Source organism: Thunnus maccoyii, chromosome 14 (genome assembly GCF_910596095.1).
Source record: "Thunnus maccoyii chromosome 14, fThuMac1.1, whole genome shotgun sequence".
Taxonomy (NCBI): Eukaryota; Metazoa; Chordata; class Actinopteri; order Scombriformes; family Scombridae; genus Thunnus; species Thunnus maccoyii.
In genome coordinates, this window is record NC_056546.1 from 28,065,800 (window position 1) to 28,092,449 (window position 26,650).

Below are 26,650 nucleotides of genomic sequence, written 5' to 3' on the forward strand. Positions count from 1 at the left end.
GCCTCAGTTGTACTTTGTGTTTAGTGATGATTAGCAAATATTTGCATGCTAACATGCTAAACCAACACAGTTTTTAATTATATCTGCTAAACATCAACATGCTAGCACTATCACTGTGATCATATTAGCATGCTAATGTGAGCATATAGCTCAATTACAGCCTCACATAGCAGCTAGCATGGTTGAAGATTCTTAGTCTTCTTTATACTTTATATAAGTATATATGTCCATTTTTGCACTATAAAAATCCATACAGCAGATACTGTATGTTATTGTAGAAATCCAAGCCAGCACCTGTATCTGTGCAGGTTACAACACTATCTGTGGATGTGAATACATCATTTCCTCTCTTCTTTTCCTACCTTTCCAAAGATTACTGTTCCGCATCAACTCTATCTTCTGCCATTCTCTTATAAATTTGTTTATGTACAGAAAAAGGAAGCTGGTGGCTTTTTTCTCTTAAAGCGTGCTGTAGGTTTTCACTTAAACACATTAATTCAACTGAAAAAAGGAAAAACATGAAAAGGATCATCTTTATTCTCTCTGTCTTCTTCTCTTCTTTGTTTCCTCTGAGTGGCTCATAACCTTTTTCCTTTACAAGCATTCCACCTCCGCAAATGTGTTTGCAATTAAGCAGCAGGCTCATAGTCACATGCTGTCAGAGCAGCCGATTACACTGGCACAGTGGACTGTACATGAGAGCACCTCAGTCCAAGTATAGCTCATCTCTCATTACTTCGTTTTGTTTTCTGTTGTTGGCCTTCAGGTTGAAATTTACTGCATGATTTACTCAAAGCCATTGTTCTGTATATGGGCAATATGTAACATATTTTTAGTACATACTATATGTTCTTTATTGTCAAGATAATAAAGACAATACATTTAAATTGTTGGGTTTAGGGAGCATTGACAATGTGTACTAATGATGCTGAACACTGCTGAAACTTACACTGAAAATGAAACATATCTGTCAGTTAAGGTGGCCTCAGCTAAAGCAGTGGCTCCTAACCAGGAATACTTGTGCCCCAGGATACAAGTACTTCTGTGGTTACCAGGAGCTATGTGGAAAGAGTAATATGGAAAAATGGAAATCATGATTTCATAGTGTATATCCACATATTTTAATTTAAAGGGAAAGTCAACACATATTTAGGATTACGAATCGGGATGATGCTGATTTTTTAGTATTTACACTAAACCACAGTAGTGCATGAAAACCAGTTAGAACAAAACCAACAAAAAGCTAAAATGTTGAAACATCCAGATTCTGCCACTCCAGAGGGTAGACATATGAATGTAAACTTGATTGACTTTTGAAAAAAAAGACCAAGCCTTAACATAGACAATTCCAGAATAACTATTTGCAACCCAGTATCTCTAGGAATAGTGTCATTATTGGATGACTTCTCACCTCAGAATTTTTAGCCAATGAAAACATTTTGTGCCAATGTGTATAATTTATGTAGCAAGGTGGAAAGTATGGGTGTGGAGGTAGCACGTCAGAATTTAATGTACGACGTTTGCATCCTGTCACAGACCTTTTTATTATCCATAATCACAATCTTTCCCTTACATTAAAGGTGTTTTAATTGCAGAACCGTGGCCATATCTTAACTTACATTTTTAAAATGTTTAGTGTTTCGCCTATAAGTGTACAGGCCTGCGGGCCGCCAGGCCAACAAGAACCTCCGCCAGACCAAAAAAATTTTTTTTTAAATGCCAAAAATATCGCCGAATACCCATTCATTCAGAAATCAATAGCATTTGGGAGCCTCTGAGTAGCGATGTTCTGAAACGTGAGTCAACGTCTATGTTGTTGCCTGGGAAACTCCAGGTAGCATAATTCCGTTTAAGGAATAGGGCAGTGCGTAAGCATGTAAGTGGTTGAGTGAGAGAGCGAGCGGCAGAAGAGTGAGGGTCAATGTGAGTGGAGCAGAGGAAAAGGTTAACAGTAAGTTGTCAGTCTGGCAGTAAATGTACAGTACAGACTACAGTGTGTCAGTTAATAAATGCTGCAGCTTGTCAAGACCAAGAAAAGCATAGTCTGTTGTTTCCCCAACTGCTGGAAAACTGCAAAATTAGCAACAATGGGTTAACCTAACCTGATGATGCTAAACAGAGAAATACGGAGAAATGTGTGGCTGGTATGGATTCACATAGGCACCCATTGATCCACCACAGCCACTGTGGTTTTGAACAATTCCATGAAGCCATCCCATCTATTGTAGGGGTCCATGGCTGTGGTGGGTATGTCAGACTAAAAGAGTTGATGAGAGGTGTCATGACTCCTGCTGAAGGATGCTTAAATCCACCAGCATGATGAAAAGCATTCAGTAAGGAGGCAGCAGACAGGTGCAGGTGAGCCACAGTATACAGAGTGATAAAAGGAGAAATGGAAGAAGATAAGAGCAAACTAGGAAAAAAGATTGAACCATCGAGGTTGAGCTGCCCTCCGCTTTGTTCCTCTATAAACTGTTCTGCTGAATAAGTGTCTGCAGCCTCAGGCCACAATTAGCACCAGAGGTGGCTCAGTGAGGGGGGCGCAGGGTTCATACTAGCCCACCCTTGTGCTACAGTAGCTTGGCAACAAACCTCCATATTGCCCTGCTTGTTAGTTAGCTAGTTTAAAACAGTGCTTCTCAAACTTTTTCTCATCAAGGACCCCTTAACTGACACAAATTAGACCAGGGTCCCCCATCTAATAAGATTTTTGCTTTAGATGTTTTATTACAGAAAGTGTATGAAACCAATGACCAAAATAAGTCATACATTCTGTCATTGTTACTTATGGATGGAATTATAGTGAAAATAAATGTTTCCCCTTTTTGCTGGGGACCCCCTGGAACCACCTCAAGGACCCCACTTTGAGAACTACTGGTTTAAAAAATATCGGCTGGGTTGTGGTCATCATAAGAAAAGTAAGTTTGACACATCTGCATAGGTAGCAAGTGTGCTCATCTATAATGGATGACTCTTTAGATGAGACTCATTCGAACTGATGAGATATTGTTCATGTCCTTACCGTGTAAGTATAACATACTTTCACTTCAGATCAGGCTGTATTTTTTAAATCAAATGCATGATTAAGCACCAAAAAGTCCTTACCGATAATGTAAAAGATTTCCTGATTTTTAAAAGAAGTAAGACTGACTTTATATTCCAACACATCAAAAGTTGTGCCTCCGACTGCTGGAAGACACTCTTCACACTGTGTACTGCCTACAGTCAACAGGGTCCTCTGGTGGTGAGGACAGCCCACAATACAATATGAGTAAAATCATGGAAAATGTGCTGAAAATATTTTTATGTTGTAATTCTTAGTTGGATTTTTGCATCATTACATTTTTAGCTGCACTAGTAACATTGTGTGCACCACCACTGTGGTACACATTTATATATCTCAATAACTATATATTATTCATAGTCCCCAGAGGATGAATCCTAATGTCTTTTATGACCTCTTGATTTTTCATCTAGTGTAACCAGCAGGTTGAACTGAAATATTTCAACATCTGCTTAATGACTTGCTATAAAATGGTCACCAAATGACTTAGGTGACCACTTGACTTTTCATCTAGCACCATAATCAGGTTGAAATTTCAGCTTGTCCGATACTTTTGGTTATGACCAAATACCTGCAAAACATTACCTGCAAAACATGTTAATATTGTCATTGTGATGTTGGCATTTAGCTCAGAGCACTGCTGTGCCTAAGTTTAGCCTGACAGAGCTGTTATCTTATCAGAAATGTTTCAGTTTCTGAGAAATCATCACTTTTTGTAAAATAAACATGTTCTATATTGACGCTATAAAAGACCCATATAGCCTTTTATCCAGAGAACTACTGTACCTGCAAGGATATGCAAGCTCTACTGATTAACATGTATTTCAACACGCAGTTAGGACCTCCTGACACTGACCTACACACACTAAAATGTTGTCATAAATACTGTTGTGTGTAGCCCGTTTTCAACATAAATATATGGGCCTATTTTTCCTGCTAATCAGTAAATCAATGTGTACTATGATGTGATGTGTAAGCTGTAAAAATCCCTTTGACAAGAGGGAACATACACTATGTATTCCACTACTGTATGACTTAGCAGAGACATAACAGCCATGAAAGTGATTCTGATAACAAAATAACATAAGGGCTTAACATAGGCGTAAAGCAATATATTGTACACATAGCAAACACGCTCCATCATCCACAGGTGACACAGTGAAGAAAGATTATATTGATTTTTCTATCTTGTATAATATGAGTCCCAGGTCAGCGCAGGTCATAATCTGATTTCTTGCTGCCCACGTTTGCTGCCTCACTGATTAAATGCCAGTATTACCATGTAACCTTTATCTGGGAACTAGCGCACACACATAAACACACACAGCTGAAAAGTTTTCAGTGTGTAGTTTTCTCCATCTGCAACAAAAAGCAGCTCTTGCTGTCAGTCATCTCACTCAGATGGACACATACAAGCCTGCACACATAGACACATTCACATTGTGAATCCTGTCTCTCTCTCGTGTTCACACGCTGGCCTGTTGAGCCGGCGTTGACCCCAGCTCCCTGTGCAGCTTGATTCATCCCTCCCCTCTTTCTTCTTCTTCTTTTTTTTTTTTTTTGGTTGTTCTTCCACTATCGCTTTCACTCCGCTCTACGAGTTGGGAATAGACACGTTTCCATGAATATGACGTATCCCTGGGGGGGGGGAAAGGCTCCTTGGAGACAAGAACACCAGAGCTTTTCTGAGGCAGAGCATACAGAAAGAGAAAGAGACAGAAAGACTATTCCTGTCCAGAGCTCGTTAAGAGCCTGTCACAGTGGTGAACTTGTCATTGTGGAGAAGAGGGTGATTGATTGGGGATGTGTGCCGTTGGGGGCACTGTGCAACCAGAGTCATGTCTTGATCTGATATGGTTATCTGCTGGGTTTTCACTGATGGAGATGTTCAAGATGTGAACCGAAGGCCAGTTGGAGACAGTAACGGGTGGTGTTTTGCTCATTTTGTTGTCTTTTTCCGTTTGAAAATGATAACTGTGAGAAAATAATTAAAGGTCAATTCTATTTTATTACAACATTGATCTTATTTTCATTGTTTTCTCTCTCTGTTTCTCCCTTTTGTAAGAACATTGTAATGACCAGATGAATTGCTGAGAATGCAGCAACATCAAATTCAAAGGAGTGTGGAGAAGGTGAATGGTAAAATTATCAACAAAACTGTCCATTGTGAACTAAGACTTGCTAAAGTCAAAGGCTAACAAAACTGCTGTCAAAACTTTGATCTCTTCTTGCTCTTCTTTTGATAGCAAATATCTACAAACAAGCATGCTACTCATTTTTAGCTGGTGCTGACCTTTTGCTGGTTAAAATGACAAATCTCAGTGGCTGCAGATCATAGAAGCTGTAGCTAATTATCAGTGATTCCTTAAACCTGCATTCATTGATGTTGGCCCCTTGGAGGCACATTATCACCTCTTAAGGGTATGTTAGCCAAAAGATGCCTATTTGCATATCCTGCATACATGGAGCAACATTAGCATTTATTTGGAGTGGCGTTTCTGGCCACTTGGTGAATGTGAGTCCAGTATTCACTCTATGTTTTGCTTTCCACCACCTCCTGAGAAAAGTATCTGGCTCTAGCTGTTAACTGTGCCACTATGTCCACCACCAGCTTTGCACCACTCTACAGTACAATGGAGAGTGGATTGTGTGTTTTTGCAGTTCAAAAAGACCAACAGAGCAGTGAGTCTTCTTAATTTAAACAGTCTAGATGATTGTGTGAAGTTATTGTCATTACTTGGAATCTTCAAGTTAAACATTTATTCATATCAGAATCATCTTTATTGGCCAAGTATGTTTATGCATACAAGGAATTTGACTCTGGTTTAGTGGCTCTCATTGTACTTACACACAACACAACACAACACAACACATTATATTCATCATGATCATACTGATATTTTAAAGGGGAAAAGAGGAACACCCCACCAACATGTGTTTACAGGTCTTGGGGAGCACTACTGCGTATGTATGTAAAGTCGTGTAAAGCGTTTTGTGTCTTCAGTCCAATAAATTGCCTCAAGTGATGTCACTTGAGTCAGCCTTGGTTGTGGCTGAAGACCACAAGTTTGAAAATGAAAAAAATCTGGGGGTATGGAGTTAGAAAGAAGTGAAGTTAGCAGAACTCCATAGCTGCTCCTCATCTCTGCTGGAGGCTAGCAACTTGAAGCTACATTAGCTGCTACTAGCATATCACACCACAATCTGTACAATTTGAGTGAAACAAGTTGAGTTGCATTGTCCATCAATGGAGTGCAATGTTAAATCGATGGAGTACTCTTTTCGAGCTTATTAACTCAATAGTTCTAAATTAGGAATGGTAAGGTATATGTAACTCTTTTAAATTGTAAACTCTTGAAAATTCAGTTTTTTAGTATTTTGTAACTTAAGTAATTTCCAAGTATTAAAAATTTCAGATCATTTCAGATCTGCTCACTTTGTGTTTTACCTCTGACTGCTTATGCGTCATGGTCATTTTTGTAGTGACATCGCTACTTACTTGAGTATACTGTTATCATAACTGATAGAGATGATCAAAAAGACCAAAGTTTTGATAATCCAGAATGATCCTATAAGGTAAATTAAGGGTTACAACTATGTTTGAATGAGTGAAATTGAAACTGTCAAAAAGATAAAACAAAGTTGCTAAACTGAATTGAAGAACTTTTTTTTTTTTTTTTTGGAGGTTAGTTGCCCAGCTACTGTAGCTCAGTGGTGGGCTAGTGTGAACCTTGTGCCCCCCCCCCTCACTGAGTCACCTCTTGTGCTAATTGTGGCCTGAGGCTGCAGACACTCAGAGGTTTATAGAGCAACAGAGTGGAGGGCGGCTCAACCTGGACCCTCGGTTTTCTACTTTCCTCCTCCTTTCTTTCCTTTTCATTGCTTTCCTTTATTTGAAATTTTCTCTGTTTCCTGTTAAAGTGATTCATTTAGTTCCTATAGTTTCTTTTTTCTGAACAATTTAGCTGCAGACATTATGAGCCACTATAAAGGCATGTTTATTTGTATTTATTTAACACTGATGTTAGTGGGCGATTTACAGGTAAATGTTATAAACAGAGTCAGTCTCTCTTCGTTTCTCCCCCTCATTTTCTCTAATTTCTACACTTTTTTTTCCTGCTGACGAATGTCCGATGTGTTAGGTAATACCACCCACTTCTTGTAAGCACTTGTGGCAGAAAATAAATGCAACCACATGCTGCTGTTTGTGTATACAGTATGTGTGTGTGTGTGTGTAGTTGCATGCTTTCTTATGAACTAAACTGTTAACCACTAGCAGGCGTAAGGCCACAGGGTCGAACATTTTAAACTTACATCATATTTCTCCCTCGTACCCGCTGATATAGCGTGCCGACTGTGTCCGTCTTAAGCTGCTCAGTTCAGAGAATAAATACATGATGCAAAGACAGTTTGTGCAATAAACACTGAACCTAAATGACACTGTCAAAATGGCACTTTGTCAGGGTCTGAGCCTTAGTGCTCCGCTTAACTCCCAATGCATTAAACTGCCATCTTGAGGATTAGGACAGCTAGCAGCAAGACTGGCATACGTATGTGTGTGTGTGTGTGTGCGCGCGTGTGTGTTGTTTTGTGTGTGTGTGTGTGTGTGTGGGGAAGGGGGGGGGAGGGTTCACACATAGTGTGGAGTATACTATATCAGTGAGAAATAAAGGAAACATGGATTATATATGTGAGATTGAAGATCAAATAATTCAACTCTACATGATTTTCATGGACCTGATGCTCTGTTTGTTTTGGGAATGTGTTTTTAGAGGATTAGTGTTGACAGTGTGACAAAAACTAGCATTGTGCATAGTAGGGTTTTTTGTCCAGACTGTCTAATTAACTAGAAGAAGTTGCTGACCATAGTCTTTGCTCTTGCTAAAAAGTTGCTGTTCTCTAAATGGAGAGATACTGTAAGCAGGGCCGTAGCTACCTTAGATGTTATCTGTAATATCTCTGGTCCTCTGAGAGGTTTAATAACATGAAGAGGAGTAACAAGAAACCAAAAGTACTGGACAAAATCAAAAACGGAAGTTGCGTGGAACACAGATTAGGGTACTGCCCCAATCTTCATGTCTCCATCTTGTAAAGGAAGCAAGTAAACCTACGTCAGAGAATGTTGAACCTTTTCTTTAAATCAATAAATCAAATGTGAAGTTTTTAATTATTTAAAGGTTTGACTAAATGTTACAGAGTTTGTTTGGGTGGAGTTTTTCTAAAAAAAAAAAAAAAGGCCCTGAATACTGTTGAAAACTGATGAACTTGTATATCTCAATGTAGGCTCTCTGGATTATTATAATCCTGCAGTGTAAAGTCAGTGTTGACAAAGTTCAAACAGTTGAATTACCCTTTTTCAGTAACCAAACATAACAAAGTCATTGAGAACATAATGAAAGGTCACCGTCCACCGACACAGGTGTTACTTATTCAGGCTGATTGCAGCTCTCAGGACTGTCTGACGTCTCCCTCACTCTTCTGTCGCACCTGTCAGGGTGTGACAACTGTCACTCCTATTGGTTCATGAAGTTTGATGACCTCACATAATGCTCTGTCTTCTTCAACCTGAACAGAAGTTTAATGAGCCAGAACTGGAAACACCTGTGTAGGTGTGCAGGTTCGTTAACACTGAAACAAATAGAATTATGTCCAGTTGTTTGCTTACATTTGTTTTCATTGATTTGGTTTGACCCTTTATTACTATGTATACTTTTTAACATAATATATACAATATAATACTATATTTTCCCCTATATACTGTATTTATTATATCTACATTTTTAACTATATAGTATTTTGTCTTTTTTTGTGTATACATTTTTACAAAGGCGGAAAAAGTTTTTAAAAAATGCAAGTCAGCACGAGGTTCCTCATAAATATATAAAAATATTGAAATGGTTGTGATACTTTACGCCACCATAAAAGTGCCAACTCTTAAACAAGACAGTGGTCTGATGTTTTAGGGGGAACAAGTCAACACACAAACTGAAACTGCCAATGAAAAATCACTATAGAATAACTTCTCACATGTGGAAAGTCACTGTGAGGTCAGTCTGTCGCCTGTGTCGCCTCAATCATCAACCTTTCATCTTGTGTGTTGTGTAAAATTATATATATATTGTACAAAAGGTGTAAAATTCTCAAAAATACAAGCACGTAATGTTATAAACAAAACAGAAAAATCAATGTTGCATGGTCTTCATGTGACAGCAGGGCTGTAGTAGCTGTTGTTTGTTTCTCCATGTGTGTGCGTGTGCGTGTGCATCTCTTCATCACAACAGATGCTAAAGCGTGCTTTGTCATAGACGGAGGAAAAGCCATCTGTCATCTGCATAAAGCGGCGTCTTTTCTGCTGCTCTTAAAACACAGCGAGCGGCCATCCTCATAGATCACATGATATATAGGATTTGGAGGATTCTCTCTCTTTCGGTGTGACTCTATTGGAGCTGCAGAGCTCTTATGTAATGCTTGTGGTATTACGTAAGTGTTGGGGGTGGCGGCGGCATGGAGGGGGGGGGGGTGGGGGTGGGGGGGTCGACTGTTGTTTCTTTGCCCCTGGAGTGACGAGCCGTCCGTCTCCGTTCAGGTCAATCCACATTGATCTCACACAGCTCAGGGATTTGACCGCCTGTGTGTCTGTTGGGTAGTTGGTGCACCCTTCACCAGATAAGACTTTTCTTCCTTGAACTGTAGAAGTAACTAAAATTAAAGCAGTGATTTAATCCAATTTTTTTTTTTTTTTACAAGGACAGTGCACATAACTAACATCACTGCAAATCTGCCAAAAGATTCATTTTCAACCGGTGTCCCTCCTCAGCATCACCTCCACTCACAAATGTGTTTTGCTTATTGTTTGAGCTTCACTGTGCAGAATGATGTATGTGTTTTCACCTTCAAGTCAAGTTTATCTTCAGTTTATTTTTGCCCACCTTAAATCTAAGTATAACACATGTACCTACAAGCATGATTTGTGACATCACAACCAGTTTGGAGCCAGTCGTGGTCCAGTATACAACGTACACAAGTGTGATGTGGAAAATTGTAAGCCACCAGTGCACATAGACTGAGAATGGACTTTTGTTTTTTTTTTAATGAGGGAGAAGGAGGAGATGTAATTTTAAGGATTTTAATGAAGTAACTTTTTTTAGTGGAAAACTCATCCTAGATGTTAAAACATGTCTGGAGGGGATCTTTAAAGAGGCTATTTCAGAGATTGAGGTCTCCAGAGCTGAAAATTGTTGAAAAAATTTTTTGCAGTGGGGTCAGACATAAAGTCATTGATCAGGTGCCTTTCATGGTACTTTTATTTTGCTTTTATTATCCATTTTAACCTTTTTATATCTGGAGATAGTGTGTCACAGAATAATGAGTCAGAAGTCATTTAAAGGTCATACGTGTCAAAAATGGAAAAAAATGGTGTGAAGATCTGCGCATGTACACACACATGCTCCCACAGAAGTAGAAGAAGAAGAGGATTGGGTTAGATAGTGTGATTAATCCCGTGCTTCCATTCACATCTTCAATGATCTTAAGCTTTAACACATCCCTGCAGCTGAGGAGTATTTAACTGCCTGTGAGCTCAGTTAAGGGAACTGCTTTGAGGAAGGATTCATCACCCAGGACTGCTCACATCTAACAAAATCATGTGATGTTTAGCTCCAGTTCCATAAAAAAACAACAGACTCCTCTCTTTTTTCATCTCATCTCCGTATGAACATTTTCAACCTGTGTGAAAGTGTCTATGCCTACAACATATTGGCATCTTTTTGCATTGAGTTTATATGCAGTTGCCTCTTTTTGAGAGGCAGAAACAATTTTTCAAACACGTTCTTCTTCATTCATTTAGAAATATGAAAGCTTCAAATCCAGTCATTGTCCCGGGCCTCTCCAAACATTCAGCTGAGGCCACCAAGGATTCATCCTCTCTAATACTGACTAACAACAGTCTGTCTATCCCTTTTTACTTTCTGCTCCCTTCATCCCATACTGTAAAAAGCCCCTCAGAGAGGCTGCAGACTGCACTTAACCCAACCAAATACCCCCTAACTCCGATTATACATTTCCAGAAACAGCTTTAATGCAGCAGCTACTGTAAATCATATTGATTTTTTTTTTTTATCTCTTCTTCTAAATCCGGAGATTATGCAATGCTTTTGTCTCACTCACTGTTTGACATGCAGTTTTTCACAGAATATTTAACAAGATTAGTGCAGTACGAGAGGGTGACGTCATTGCAGCACTGATGCCAGGCTGCTTCAGCTATCAGCCACTGTGTACTAATCCTCAATCATGAAGGATGCTCATATGTGACTGATTCTGTTTGACATGAGGAAGAAGCATTTTGACAACGTACATTTATATTTTAAGCACTTAGCAGAAGCTTTCAACCAGAGTGGCAGAGGGCAGCAGTAGCATAAATCCTGTATCAAACATGTGATGCACAGATGATATCAAAACTACAAGAGGGTCAGAGGTTAAAGAAAGAAGCTTGTCTCCAGGTTTAAAACTACAATGCTTAAGATTTTCCTCATATCAAAGAGCATTTTTGATTTGATTTATAGCTTTTTCAGAATGATTTCACATTCTGTAAGTTGTACTTGTCATTGTCATTGGCTGAGAACTCCTTGCCTGCAAAAGATTCAAATCTGTGTACACATAACTACTGCATGCATGTACTGCATGTGATATTGACCATGAACCACAATTTCCTCGGTTCAGGTTTAGCTGTGGACCTTTGTTGCATCTCACTAATATAAAATCTGAAAAACTCCTGACTTTCTTCTTTACAAAGGTGAGAAATGTCATTGTTTTGCAAGTCAGCCAGACACATGTCTGGACAGAAATGCTGCACAAAAGAAAGTCCTTCTTCCTGCTGAACTTTGAATATTGTTTGAAGAGAAGACACTTTTGGAATTGCAAGCACATGTTTCCACAGGAGGAAGCCTATATGTGAGGAAATATGAGTTAAATATTCTGATGCTGTCAGCTCAACAAAAAGATCAGTGATTGAATTAGTTATGAAAAATCAATGTGGGAGATTTCTGGTAAAACTCCTTTGATTTGATTGTTGCTGGAAACTGACAGGCTGACTTAATACATTCATAATTGGCTGCTTCAATCGTGTAGCAGTGGGCTGGAGCTGCTATAAGTCATTAACAGTCAGGAATAAAGGAGAGCACTGAGGGAAACATCAAGGTAAAATGGTCTGAAAAATAACTTACTGTACATTGTTTCCCCTTTGTCTTGTATTTTATATATTTGTATATATTTCCATCCCCTCCCTCTTCCATTTCACCTGCAAAATCTCAGTTAGTAGCACTCAGTTAGTTAGTATAGTTTAAATAATATAGAAATGATTTTTAAGATTTTATTACTTTCAAATAATCATCATCATTTAAAGGTAAAGTGATCAGGTGGTGTGTTACTCCTGTGACATCACAGTAACGGTCATTTGTAAATTCTCTGCCAAATGTTTAGTTGATGGCAGAGTCTCTTCATCAGAATGTGATAATCTGAGGAATCATCTGTTGTCTGTCTGACACACTTTACCTTCCTGCTCACGCAACACGATTGGCTGCTGTCAGACTGATTCAAAGGTTATGTGTTATCAGGAAAATAAAAAAGTTTTTTAAAGTTTCAACCCCTTTTTTTTTTTTTACTATAAAATCAATATAAATATAAAATCATTCCAAGGCTAAAGTCTAAGTGAAGTTGAGAGTCATTGTGTTAAAGTCAAAGTCTTTCCGTTTTTTTCAATTCTAGATCATCAATCCAGGTCATGTGCCTCCAAACTAACCACAACTTAAACAGACTTGGGATGTGCTGCACAATTTTGTATATGAAAGTGGAATTTCACACTCTTGACTGACTGCATCAAGGTTTAATCCATGTGAAATTCCATGTGACAAATTGAAAATATGTCAGAATTTCTGGTTTGGCACGAGGTTTTGGGATGTTTTAAGCACTCTGCTTAAAAAGCAACTATAAACTTGGCTCCTCCAACAGAACTACACAACCTTATATGCACACGCACATGTGTGTGTGTGTGTGTGTGTGTGTGTTTGAATAGTAGATATTTCATGGTATGTTGCCTGTCCTCCCCTCAGGAAGCGTCTGTGTCAGTGCCAGGTTGAGGTTAAAGGAAAGAGAAAGGACAGCTTTGTGGCGATGGCCTGTGACACACACACACACACACATGCACACACATACGGACACACAAACACACATCTCGGGTATAAATAGAGTTGGCCTGTGTCCATGCCTACGTTGGCCAGGTTCAGTGAGCCTCTAATCTGTGAATTGAAAACACAAAGACTTCTCATTGATGCTCCAAAAGGACCAGTCACGCCAGCGGGCTGAGACTGTTGTTGTTATTTCAGGGCTGCGGGATTGGTTAAAGCGTTGTCTCATCAGTATGTATGGAGCCTTGTGTGTGTGGTGTGTGTGTGTGTGTGTGTGTGTGTGTACTTGTGTTGGTATAATTGTAAATGTGTGTAGGAATATGCACACAATAAGTGTCAGATGTGAGATGATACAGAGATTGAACTTAATTGTTTTCTTCCCTGCATGTTTCACAGGCGGCAGTGTGCTGTGCTTCTCTGTTTTTGTCCATATTGTGTACGTGTGTGTGTGTGTGTGTGTGTGTGTGTGTGTGTGTGTGTGTGTGTGTGTGTGTGTGTGTGTATGTTGCACTACTCTTGGCACAGGCTGTCTTGGCTGTGACGGTTCAGTGGGAAACACATTCCAGTGCTGGAAATGGCCTGGCAACGACACCGAAGCTGTTTTCTGACAGATTTTTACCAACAGAGTTGATAAGCACTTCTTGCTAACTGTGTGACTCTGTATTTGACATCTGAGGTGTTCAGATGATGCTCTTATCCAGTTACAAAGTCATAAACATGACAGTTCAAAAAAGGCCTCGCATGAGTATTTTATAACACGAGTGAGGTATGGTTAAGAAAACTAAAACATATCACTTATTTTTCTTTAATATACCTGTTTGTGTACAGAACAAATCATTCATTAGTGATCTTTACAGGTGTTGGTAGGCGCATGTTGGACAGAGCCAGGCTAACTGTTTCCCTCAGCTTCCAGTCTTTCTGGTGATCTTAACTCACCACATCCTGACTCCAGCCCTGTTATTAACACACAGATATGATTGATATCCATCTTCTCATCTCACTCTTAAAGGATAAAGCTGGCAATGTTCTATATTCTTTTTATTGTCAACAAAAATCTCATGTGCAAAGCCAAACAAACAATGATCTCACTGTGTGTGTATCAAAAGCCTGATATTCCTTTGTGCCATAGATCTCCATTGTTGTCCAAAAACTATTAAAACACATCAGTGAGCCACAACACTGCACTGGGTGACATGTTCTCTCACCACAAAGATTACAGTCATGGTAGTTTGATTAGAAAAAGTTCCAAAGTCTAATAATAGCCATCATGTTTTCAGTCTCTGGAGAGTAGTTCTGTGTATGGTAGACGCCAATGCGCTAGCTTTGTTGTGCTACATGTACAATGTGGTACAAAGTCAAGATGTTGTGATATGTAGCACAACAAGCTAACGAAGCTCTGTCAACTGAACCACGCATGTGCAGTGGCATCTACCTTCCACAGAACTACTCTCCAGAGACTGAGACCATGATCGCTGTTATTAGTCTGTAGAGAGTTTACATTACTGCATGGACATAGAATAATGTCTTTTTTCATTACTCTAACTTTCCCTTTCTGTTCACACTTAAGCTCTTTTTTTCATCATTTTTTTCAATGGAAGCTTCACATCATTCTTCATTTTGTCCTTTTCTTTTGTTTTGCACCCTGTCACTCTCTCTCTCTCTCTCTCTCTCTCTCTTTTTCACACACTCTCTTTCTCCTTCTCTCTTTCTCTCTCTCTCTATCTCTCTTCTCTCTCTCTCTCTGTGCTCCTGTCAGTTCCTATGAGCAGACAGGCCAGTGTTGTGTTTGGGCCACACAGGGCAGGCTGAAGCTGAAGCCGCCTGACTCACAGGCTCTCGGCTGTTGAGAGAGAGAATGTCACTGCACATTGGGTTGCCTTCACATTACACAAGCGCTCGCACAAACACACACACACACACACACACACACACACAGCAAAGAAGCATACAGCACACAGATAGTACACACACAGAGCAAGCCAAGCAAATCCCAAATACACACAAACACACACACACACACACACATGGTCACGACGGACTGAAGCTATTTTTAGCCCGGCCGCTCGTGTGCAGACTCATATGCAACAGGAAATGCACATGATGGCTGTGAATGAGTATGCAGCATATTTTGGCATGTTGTGATTGGCTGCTGCTGTGGGGCAGTGATGGATTCATGGTGTCACCTCTGTCAGGTCAAAGATGGAGGGACAGAGTCGTGTCAAAGTGATATTTCACTGAGATCGGCCTCACGCTGAGTACGTGTGGAGCGTTTCATTTCAACTCTGGGACATTGCCTACTGTGGTTCAGGTTTTTCGTACCAGAACTTCACTGACTCCAAATATGTGCATGAAAATGCAGATTTTGCTGCTTCTGCAAGACAACTGTGATGTGATTCAATAGCTGTGACCCTGGAATGACACTGTCAATTCATCTCTTCAAAAAGGTCGAACACTGGAGCTGTTTCATCACCATTCGCAGTTGTGCCTTCACTTTTTTTATTCAATGCAGCGTGAGAGACGAGAGTGCCAAAATCCTGACGTAGCTTCTGTAACTCGAGGCGATCTCTCATTCAGCTTTCCTCTGACAAAATGAGTTGACTGGAGTTTACTACTACAGCACTTGCTTTTAGAGGTTGAAACCTTTGTGATTTTAACAAAGTTAAACAAGAATTGTCATCATAACTTGGTTTCGTCTGTATCCGTTATGCCGATATCGCCGATATTCGCTTTAAGTCAACACTTAAACTGTGTTTGTCTGCTGTCTAAAAACGACACTGATTGCTCCTCTGTGTCCTGCTGTTATCACACATGTCTGAACTAATAGTGACCCCTCGCTTATGAGAAATAGGTTAAGGAACATTGAATAATCATTGAATTTTTTTTGTAAATTATTGTCCTTGTAAAAACTAGACAACATGACAGAGAAAGGTTCTGTTCTAAGACTGGATTATCAGTTATTTGTGTTTTTACAAATGTAAATGGGGTTCTGAATGAGGTTTTCTTACTTCTGGAACAGAACCCACAAGCTTTGGTTTTACTTCAGCTCTCTATATTACACTTCAACAGCACGCTCAAAAAACGCTCTGCATGCTGACTGTTCTGAATATGCTGCTACACTACAGACCTAAAGGCTGCTTAGAATAGAATTGAGACAGATAAGTAGGTCTGCAACTAATGATTATTTTTATCATTGATTCATTTGCAGATTATTGTCTTCATTCATTGATTGATTATTTTGTCGATAAAATGTCAGAACAACAGCACAAAACCCAAATATATTCAATTTACAATGCTGTAAAACAAAAAAGAATAAAATACTCTTATTTAAGACGCTGGTAACTGTAAATAGATAGCATTGATTCTTGTCTATTATTATTTATTTATATTTCTATAAGTGACTGAAATAAGTAATTGATTATCACAATCATTGCTGACTAAACTATTAACAACTAATTATGTTAATAAGTTGTTAATAGTTTACAAATTATTTTGAAACTTCCAAATCCTGGAACTCTCAGGTCTCAGTACATCAGTGGACAAGTCATCACTGCCTGGTTTTATCTAGAACAATCAGTCTTTTTGCTTAGTGTGTCCATTTTGCATGTGTTTGTGCTACATCCTCGCTTTCAGGGCAACAAATGAGTGTGATCTTAGACTCACACTCAACCAGTCCAACCCTTGTTGAGTTTGGGAGGAAATTTTGGAGGCACTATCTATGACTATAATAAAATCAGGGTGTACGCAGACTTGAATTGGATTTTGTTCTTTGTACTGAGTGACAGCTGCTGTTTTGAAGCCTTGCTTCTGTTGTAATTGTGAACAGAAAAAAACCCAACAAAGTAAAATTATGCTGTTTGACCAAAGAAAGCAGATAGTCAGTGTGAATGAATCATCTGAACTCGTACTGACATTCAGATACAGATGACAGGATGTGGGCTGGTCAGGTAGAGATGCAGTGGGCAACTTTACTACACAATGATACATAGGTATTATCATACATCAGTTCAACTTCAAAAAATGGTTCTTGTAGATGATAATTAACTGCTGGAAGTATAAAAAAAGTATTGGAGAGTGGTTCCATAAACCATTGATGCCAGAATTCCCCCACCAGGTCTACCCAGACTAGAATCTGGACTTACACTAGAAGGCTTTATGGTGTTTTTTATGGGACTATTCTCTGCCACTGGAAGAGTTGGACAAAGCCTGATTTTCCTGAAAGCCTATTGGTCTGTCTTGTTATACTTGTTTTAGCTACCCACATGTTCCCAGATCTGTTTTTGTTTCATTCTGTTACCTGTTCTTCATTGATATAAATTAACAATTTCGTCTTATGTTGAATTATGTTTTTGTATCTATTGCAAAAGCTAATAAAATACTTGAATACAGGTGATGGGACTTTTTATATAACTTGAAGCCCTCCCTTGCTTGATATATTAGGGCTCTAGCTAATATGTATAACCATCGGTCTATAATAGCCAAAATAACCAGACACAGTAAATAATCAGACACAAATGTTAAGTTATTTTAAAAAGGAAAACAAACTAAATCTGTGTTTATTGAGGTACATCCGCTTTTTATTCTTTTTCTTTGTCTTTCACTTGCCCGGGGAATGTTTTGTCATAATTGGCATTTAGAGATTTTTGACAGATTGCTAACAGGCAAAAGGAGCTCATGAAAGAGATGAAACAGATCATGAAAAATGAGACATGACTTCTGTTCCTCAGTGTTTATCCTCAGATTCCCACACACAGTTTTATTTGAATTCATTGTTCTGCTTCTATTTCTCCTCCTCCTCACTGGATATTAAGTTCACTTGAGCTCAGTCGTCCATTTGACTCGTATCTGCTCGTCACCTTGATTTTATTTATTTGTTTATTTATTTGTGGTTGTTTGGTTGATGAGACATTCCACATGAGTCCCTCAGGATATCTTCCTTCACCTGCAGTTCATATTTATTTCTTTTTTTTTTTCTCCTTTCAGTGTTTGAGCATGTGTGTGTTTGTTTGTTTTTTTTCCCTGCAGCAATCCATGAGTTCCCCAGGGATTACTTCACCAACCAGGAGCGCATTGATGGAGCAGTGGGTCTGCATGTCCTCTGTGTGAGTGTCACCTGCACTACTGCATATACACACTTAGTACAGGGTGCTCAGGTTTGATATAGTCACTGCATTTCCAAAGTAGCTCTTGCTCTCTTCTTTGTGGAGGTTTAAATCAACGATACAACATTGGATACACTGTAAAAGGCCTCTGAGAAGGAAACAGGGAAGCTGAGATTGCAGAAAAAGGCCTTTAATAATACACAGTTTGAAAAATGATTCAAAAAATGCCAACTGATGAATAATAATTACTGCTGATATTTCCTCCTACCAGGGCTTTATCTGTGCTGAGATATGTCTTTAAGGCTTTTTATGCAGCAGCAAATCACTGTGCAGACTGCTCTGATTTAAATAAAATCATATACTGAACACTATATACAGCATATATACAGTACATACAGTGTGATTTAGCTATATTTGTGAGATGCATTCAGTAACACTAAAGCTAACACTCAGATGTTACTAATCTTAACCAGCAACTGTCCCAGGGCCCCAGACCCCAGGGGGCCCCAAAAGTCCCACATTCACTGCATGTCAATTGGTGGAGGGAACCTGTGTCAAAATCTAGTTTTTCAGCTTTATTATTTCAGTTTATATTATTCTCACGTGGTGAATATTCCTAAATAAAGTTGCAAAATATAACAAACTAACACAATTGAAGTATTATTCCAGCAGTGGATTATAGGTTGCAATCAGATAACATACACATTGCGCAGAGGGCAGTAGTTAGGGGCTGGGGGGGTGTCATTTTGGGCCCAACAGCACATGTTTTGCCCCAGGGCCCCCTTAACAGGTTAATCCAGCCATGACCAGCAGCCGATATACAATTGAAATTCAAAAATAGTATAAATTCTCAAATAAAATCCAGTATTCAAATGATAGGAATAAATAAAGGCTGGTGGTGAATAAAGGACGGCAGAAATATTGTTTTCATTCACAAATTAATTTCAAACTCTTCTGTGCTGTTTTTTCAATCACTGTTATGCTACCAATAATGAAACTCAACAATGTTTTTTTACATTACATTACAGAAGTGGTGAGAATCATTGATAGTAACTTAACAGTAGTTAAAAAAAACTGCGTAAAAAGAGATTGAAATTAATGGTAGGAACCAGTCTCACAAAAAAAAAAAACAGCAAAGTAGAAGTGACTGGAGTTTATTAATGAGTGAAAACAGCACTTCTGTTAAAAAGAGAAAGTCAGAGCAGCAGAGTGGTACTATGACACAAGTGTGTAGTTGTATAATAATGCTGTGGAAATGTACATTGTGCATCCGAGTCAAATATGACAAAATATACTCATAAACAGGAGAATTAAGTCTGGTGTGTAACCATTTTTACTAAAAGTTATAACATATAATAAAGGCTGTGGTGAATATACTAGGGGTGATATTTACTATGGAGCAGAAAATCAGAAGATACTAAGATAGATTACGGCGCCAGGATGGAGCAAACAATACACTGGAATCAACACTCTGACACAATATCTCCTTTTGGAAGAGCAACTCTTCCTCTTAATGAAAAGTTAAATGAAAAAATACACAAAATCCTAATTTACCAATAAGTCTTTAGATTCAAAATTCAATTAGATCCCAACTTCCTTCAGTCACTGATGTGAACTCAATCCTTGCGTCCAACACATACCATCCAGAACTAGCTGATAGTTCTGTTTGTACCACTGTGGAAGTGATAATGGTTCGTCCTAACACACTGTAGAATGTGTTGGTCATATGTGTGTAGAGACAAAATCCTTGAAGTCCTGGGTTTTAATCTTCTGCATGCAACTGAGTTTATCACTCCGCTCCATTGGGTTGTAGCTCACCATCAATCATCCAACAGTATCCAGGCTCAACCTGTAGGTAGGTCCAAAAACCTGACCTCTGATTGGCTTGGCTTGACAATAACGTTTCTCACGTAGCCCTCGCTGGAAGAACAGGAAGTTTTTGCTTTTTCCACTGTCTTTGGCAAATTTGCTCAAACTTTTTAAGCTGTATTTCTTTTAAATGCAGTCCATTTATTTACAGTACACTTGATCACTAGAAAGGCCACAAATAGAAATGTTTCACTCATTTGGTTCTTTAGTTAACAGGATATATTTATTCGTTATTCTTGTTTGTTTTTTTCTTTTATATTTATTTATAATTATTATTATTATTTATCTATTTATCGTCAGGCCAAGCCAATTAGAGGCAGAGTGGGATGGGTCATGCCTTTGCCATAGTAGGGTTCTTAAATTCACTTCTTGCTGTGGCTCAAAAGGAAGTGAAACCCTTTGCACATAGGTTTTGTCACATCACAAGATGGAAACTGATACCTGATTGGCTGTCTGAGCTAACCTCTTAAGTTCATATGTAAAAATGTTTAAAAACAACTGCAAATTAACACTAATAAAGGACAATAATTGTGTATATCGCAAGATTAAGTTGTCTGTTTATTTTTCCTCAACGTGCATCTATCACATATCTTTGTCTTCAATTATTTTAAAGGTGCAGTGTGTAGGATTTAGTGGCATCTAGTGGTGAGGGTGCACATTGCAACAAACTTAAGCTAGATGCCACTAAATTCTACACACTGCACCCTTAAATTCTGACTTTTTAATAGTCTATAGTTTATTAGACTATTTAATATAATTGATATGTAATGTGTTTCAAATAAATGCCTGGTTCTCTGTAGTTTAGGCACATAGCAGCAGAAATTTGAGAATTTAGAATATAGCCCTAAACTAACACACACACACACACACACATAGACTACACTAAAGTGTAACTTCCCAGTGAGCTGACTGCCAGTGTGGCGTAATGTGGACGTGTTTGGCAGATGTTGAGCAGAGGCTTATGTGTGATGTGAGGACACACTGACTGACTGTCTGAGGATTCAGACATCAAACCTGCTCTACAGGCCAAACAGCGATTATGTGATTTTGTAACCTGAATTATAATAACACTACTTTCATCTTTGTGGAGCCCTAATCTGTTTATTTATCCTCAGTATACAATCCATGTCACTTCAACAGATAATGTAAATAGTTACAAAAAGTTCATTTTTAAGCCATTCTGAAGAAGGAATACCCCTTTTATATTTACATATCAACAAATATGTCAAGCCAAACTGTCTGTTAAGAGAAGTCCATCTGATGGACATCTATGTACAACCATCTAAAAGTTTTTCCCTTTTTTATACATGCAAAGCAAAGTGTAATCCCTGTATCTAGCCATTGAAATTACTTAAAATTTCTACTTTCTTTTAGGGACGGGATAGTAGAGATAATCCATGGCAAGCTGTATAATCATAGTATAATAAATATAATTATATTATATATGCACTTCCCTACTCCTTTTTTTCTTTCTCTCTATTTTTAACTGCATGGTTTGGAGTTGATTATTCCACTTGCTACCTGCCAGTTTTTTTGTTCCATTTCCTGTTATGTCTCTTATCTTAAGGTTGCTATTCTTGGCTATATGAGACAAAAGTCACATCTACATATTTTAGGAGGTCATGTGACCAGATACTGCCACAGATAACACCTCAGAGTAAAAGGACAATATTTGCAGATATTTAACATTAGTTTACAGCTGGCCCAGCTAGCTTACTTTGTGTTGCAGCAGTAGCTCAATGTCTGCACTGTGCACTGCATTAGGGATGAAGAAATATTGTATTAGCACATTTTAAACAGCGACACTTACACTTAGACAACTTCTATTATGATATCATAAACACAAAATAAAACACAAATACCAACACATTCTGTCCAGTAAGCTCAGTCACATCAGAGCAGCTGATATGTGTGGGAGAAATTATGTAATTAACACTCAATGTTTGTAAGACTGGTATAGAAGAAGTCTTATTTTCTTCCAGCTATGGCAGTCCTTCACATTGTACGTTCTATTGTCAAATTGCTCAGATATTTGCTGAAATGTAGGTACAAGTTGATCACAAGCAGCAAAATTCAACCTACACAACACAGCACATTCACACTTCTGATGTAGACAGGAAGTTAAAAGACAAAGCAACAGTGTCTGAGCACTTTTCTTGTTGCTGAGACGCATGAGATCAATAGGCTCTGCAGAGTGCATTATTTTTCTATACTATATGGGTCTAAGGCCACATGCCAGCCATCAGTCGTAGTCAGGAAATGTTCCATAATACAGCCTACACCCAGTTTACTGTAGGTGTAAAATTAGTCAAGACAATACATTAATTAATTGTACAACTGAACAAGCCTCAAATAAACAAAATATGTCCTGCTTTACAGACTGTCTTATAGTGTTTTTTTTTTTCATGGACACCAGTGATTGAAACTGCTGGCTGCCATGTATTTGTTCATATACCTCCATAGTTCACTTGCTCACAATGCTGTGTTTTTTCAAGGATTTAACAAAGCACATTAATGTATTTTTGACAGCCTGCATGCCCAGAGTGCAGCAGTAAATCTAATTTATATAGCCAATACTGAAAGATTACGTACTGCCCTGCTCTGCCCTGTTACCTCGTCTGTTGAACAGACATGTTATTCAGCCTGCAGTTGCTGTCCTTTCAGCACCACAGCTGCTGCTGCTGCTGAAGGGATTAAGAACTAATTCACACTCTAAACCAAAATAAACAGTCATGTAGCTAAAGTCAAGTCCACTAATACATTCTTCTACTAGGCTTACTTTTACAGTAAATGACATGGTTGCATCCAGTCAGTTTTGTGTTGCTTCAAGTGTGAATTTGGAATAACTCACCACTCCCTGCGTTGGCCAGTAGATGAGACACTTGGCTTGCACTCTGGGACATACTTGAATATTGACAAGTTTGATCAGACAGACCTCCTCAGCATCTTCTCTGCTGTATCCTTCAAGTCAATTCTTTCAGCACTCATCTGGACAAGTCTGTATTACACTGTTTAAAAGCTAAAATAATTATTGAGCCTTTTAAGTGTAAGACACTAGTAAAGTAAGTTTTTATCAGATGAATGATGGCTGTAGCTGTGATTCCACTGTAAACAGAGAAAAATGGAGCTTTAATACCCAATGTTTTTTCAGCATGTGTCCTGGCCATGTGTGTCTTGTTCCTCACCTGTGTGTGTGTTTGTGTTTGTGTTTTGGCCCCTGCAGGCAGTCTACATGTTCTATGCCTTGGCCTTGGTGTGTGACGACTACTTTGTCCCCTCACTAGACAAGATATGTGAGGTAAGAGAGCACTGCAAGTTATTATTGCACTTCCCCTGAGCTTACGTCACCACACAAGAACTCTCTTAGTAATGCTTTGAGATGCATTTCTGTTCAGAAAATGCTTTTCTTTCATTCGTTCATTCCTTTTTGTGTCTCTTTCTGTGACTCTCTTAACATCAGCGTCTTCATCTGAGTGAGGATGTTGCAGGAGCGACTTTCATGGCAGCAGGCAGTTCAGCTCCTGAACTGTTCACTTCTGTCATTGGTAAGAATAACACACACACACGTAGCCATACATTTGTACGCATGTGTATGATGTGCATGTGTGTGACTACATGCATGCGTATACACATCATATGCTTATAGCTCACAGTAACATATCTATAGCAGCAAAGTTGCAAGACTCATGTTTAACAGTTAACATTAATAACTGTCTTTTACTTGTATTAGACCTCCACTTAAGATTGGAGAAATATAGAAAAGAAGAGAAAGGCTGACAGTGTACCACATGGTGCAAATTGTTTTGTGCATTTTTTATATTTTTTCCATTTAATTTTTGTGCTACATCATAGTCTCAAGCAGCTCCTGCAGCAGAAATGACATATGTTAAATTTAGTAGAACCTATTAATTGTTATTCATTGTTTGTGGTTTGTGTATATACAATATTTTGGTCCCTAACATTTTGGCTTATCAAAATGATACAGTGTCTGCTTATGACTTTTCATTATAGTGTGAACAACTCATGTGAACATGAGTTGTGAGCAGTTCCACCTTATTTGAAGGATTTTCAGTATATTTCTGTAACAGATATTTTCTTTTCTATTCCTTTAATCTGATGACCAGATGTTTTTGTGGGATCTTGTGGATCCCCAGGTTGAGAAGCACTGACTTGGGCTATTATGATACTGTGAACGGCATTAGGCTTATTCAATGAATATTCTATGTTTATATATCTGTCATTTTTTGAGCCAAATTAAAAAAATAAATAAATAAAATGTGTAGATTTGCTGAAATTGAAAAATATTGTTATTATTAATCTTAACTAAATTATTATTCTGTTACAATAATCAGTGTAAATACAGCACTTTGGTACTCACACCACAGAACCATCTCAATACAATCAAAAAAACCCAAAACAAATAGGATTCATCCCTAAAATGTGAGCTGATAGCTTGTCCTGTGCAGTAATCAGTGTTTTTGTGTGTGCTGTGCAGGAGTGTTCATCACTAAAGGGGATGTCGGGGTTGGCACCATCGTGGGCTCGGCCGTCTTCAACATCCTCTGCATTATTGGAGTGTGTGGGATATTTGCCGTACAGGTACAGTACAAAAAAAACACAAAAAAAACATTATTAAATATGTGTCGATGAGAACAATGAAAGTAAACCAACAAATAGCCAGACAAAGACCAGACCTGTCTCTCTCAAGCCTCTGGCAGTATTTATTCTTTAAAAAAAAGATTTGTTTTTTTAATTCTCTGCCTCAAGCAACTGGACATTTTTAGCAGTGTGCTCAAGTTGATACATTACAGTTCACATCAAAAACCTTGGATGGAAACTACACTCTCTTTCTACATAACTCCATTTATTTTGCAGCAGAAGTGTGTGAGTCAGAAAATGCTATCTGTCCCGTTCACCGCTGTAATCCCACAAGGAAAGGAGAAACATACTTGAAAGATTTTTTTTCCAATTTAAATTGCATATTACATAAGACTCTCACACACTCACACACACACACACACACACACACACACACACACACACACAGAGCCTGGTTTATCTTGTTAGTAGTGCACAGTAGTGAGTACCTTGCGGGATGTGTTACCCAACAGGACAAAAAATGTAGTTCAGTGTCTACAAGTTTTATTACTGTCTCACTCCTTCTCCCTGTCTGTCTGTCTCCCAGACAATTCGTCTGTCCTGCTGGCCTCTGCTCAGAGACTCTGTCTACTACACCCTGTCTATCTCTGCTCTTATAGTGGTAAGAAACGGCTTGATATCACACACGCTGTAAAAATGGTCATCCTAGTCCATACTGATGACATATTCAAGTCCATGATTTTTACTTCTCTAATTTTTCTCTTCCATATTACAGTTCATATATGATGAAAAAGTGGTTTGGTAAGTCTAATTTATAGAAGTATTGATTGCTTAACAATCACTACAAGACAATCAGTACTTTCACTTACAGCTGTAAATTACAATTCACAAAGTAATTCACATAGTTGATTGATCTGCACTGTGTTTTCCAGGTGGGAAGCTCTCACATTGATTCTGATGTATTTCGTCTACATTTTGATCATGAAGTAAGTGTGACAATGTAACAGAGTTAAAACAACCGGCTTTTTTGGATGGAAGGTTCCTGATTGAGAAAACCAGTCACGGGGGCAATTCTTAAGTGTTGGACCTGAATTTAGCTGACGTGTCTTCCAGGTTGAACTCCTATGTGGTTCGTTTTCTGGAGAGGCGGAAGAAGAATTCGCCCAGTTTGAGGAACGGAGCAGCCAATAATGCTGAACTCGATGATGGCTGTGATGCTACTGCTGTTCTACTGAAGAAAGGTACAATTTTTGTCTAACAGGGATTCTTCCTATTGTCAGTATGTTATGTATATTATGTTATAGTAATACAGTAAGTTCCACAGTTCTTCTTACCAACTCTAAAGCCTTGTAGCTCCTTACTTTATATAGCAGTAATACCTTACTGAATAAGAGTCTAAATTATGTTGAAATCTTCCCAAGTTCAAATCCAGCATTATTTCTTTACCCAATAATGTAATAGTTGAGCAATAGCTATAAGAAGTAGTTTTGTCATCCACATATGAATGACGTTTCCCAGTATTGTTGCCAAGTGGAAGCATGTGCATTTTAAAAAGCAGTGGCCCAAGGATTGAGCCTTGTGGAACCCCTGTTCTTTATGTTGGAAGAAAACCAGTGAACAGGCCTCATAACTGAATTCTTCTGTCAAAGAAAATGTCATGATGAACCATGCCAAAGACAGCGGTTAGGTCAAGCATAGCTAAAACAGGTATTTTTGAATCATTGCTGATCTTAAGGTCATTTGTTACTCTGATAGGGGCTGTTTCAGTGTTGTGATTACATCTGAAACCAGACTGGAACACAGTGTATACACTGTGGATGAAAATGTAATTGTCCAGA

The 26,650-nt window shown here is 38.5% G+C and overlaps 1 protein-coding gene across 4 annotated transcripts in view; it reads left to right on the forward strand.

The window, feature by feature from the left end:
- Positions 1 to 26,650, forward strand: part of slc24a3 (solute carrier family 24 member 3) — a 125,018-nt gene that overhangs the window by 84,172 nt on the left and 14,196 nt on the right. For 3 of the 4 annotated variants that reach the window (XM_042433892.1, XM_042433891.1, XM_042433894.1), the window contains 8 exons: positions 18,268 to 18,344; positions 23,437 to 23,511; positions 23,674 to 23,758; positions 24,709 to 24,812; positions 25,399 to 25,473; positions 25,588 to 25,613; positions 25,745 to 25,798; positions 25,926 to 26,053. In XM_042433892.1, the coding sequence (XP_042289826.1) occupies positions 18,268 to 18,344; positions 23,437 to 23,511; positions 23,674 to 23,758; positions 24,709 to 24,812; positions 25,399 to 25,473; positions 25,588 to 25,613; positions 25,745 to 25,798; positions 25,926 to 26,053 (624 nt within the window). Of the gene's footprint in view, positions 1 to 15,855; positions 15,878 to 18,267; positions 18,345 to 23,436; positions 23,512 to 23,673; positions 23,759 to 24,708; positions 24,813 to 25,398; positions 25,474 to 25,587; positions 25,614 to 25,744; positions 25,799 to 25,925; positions 26,054 to 26,650 lie in introns of those variants that run through there. The other variant, XM_042433893.1, reaches the window with a different exon arrangement.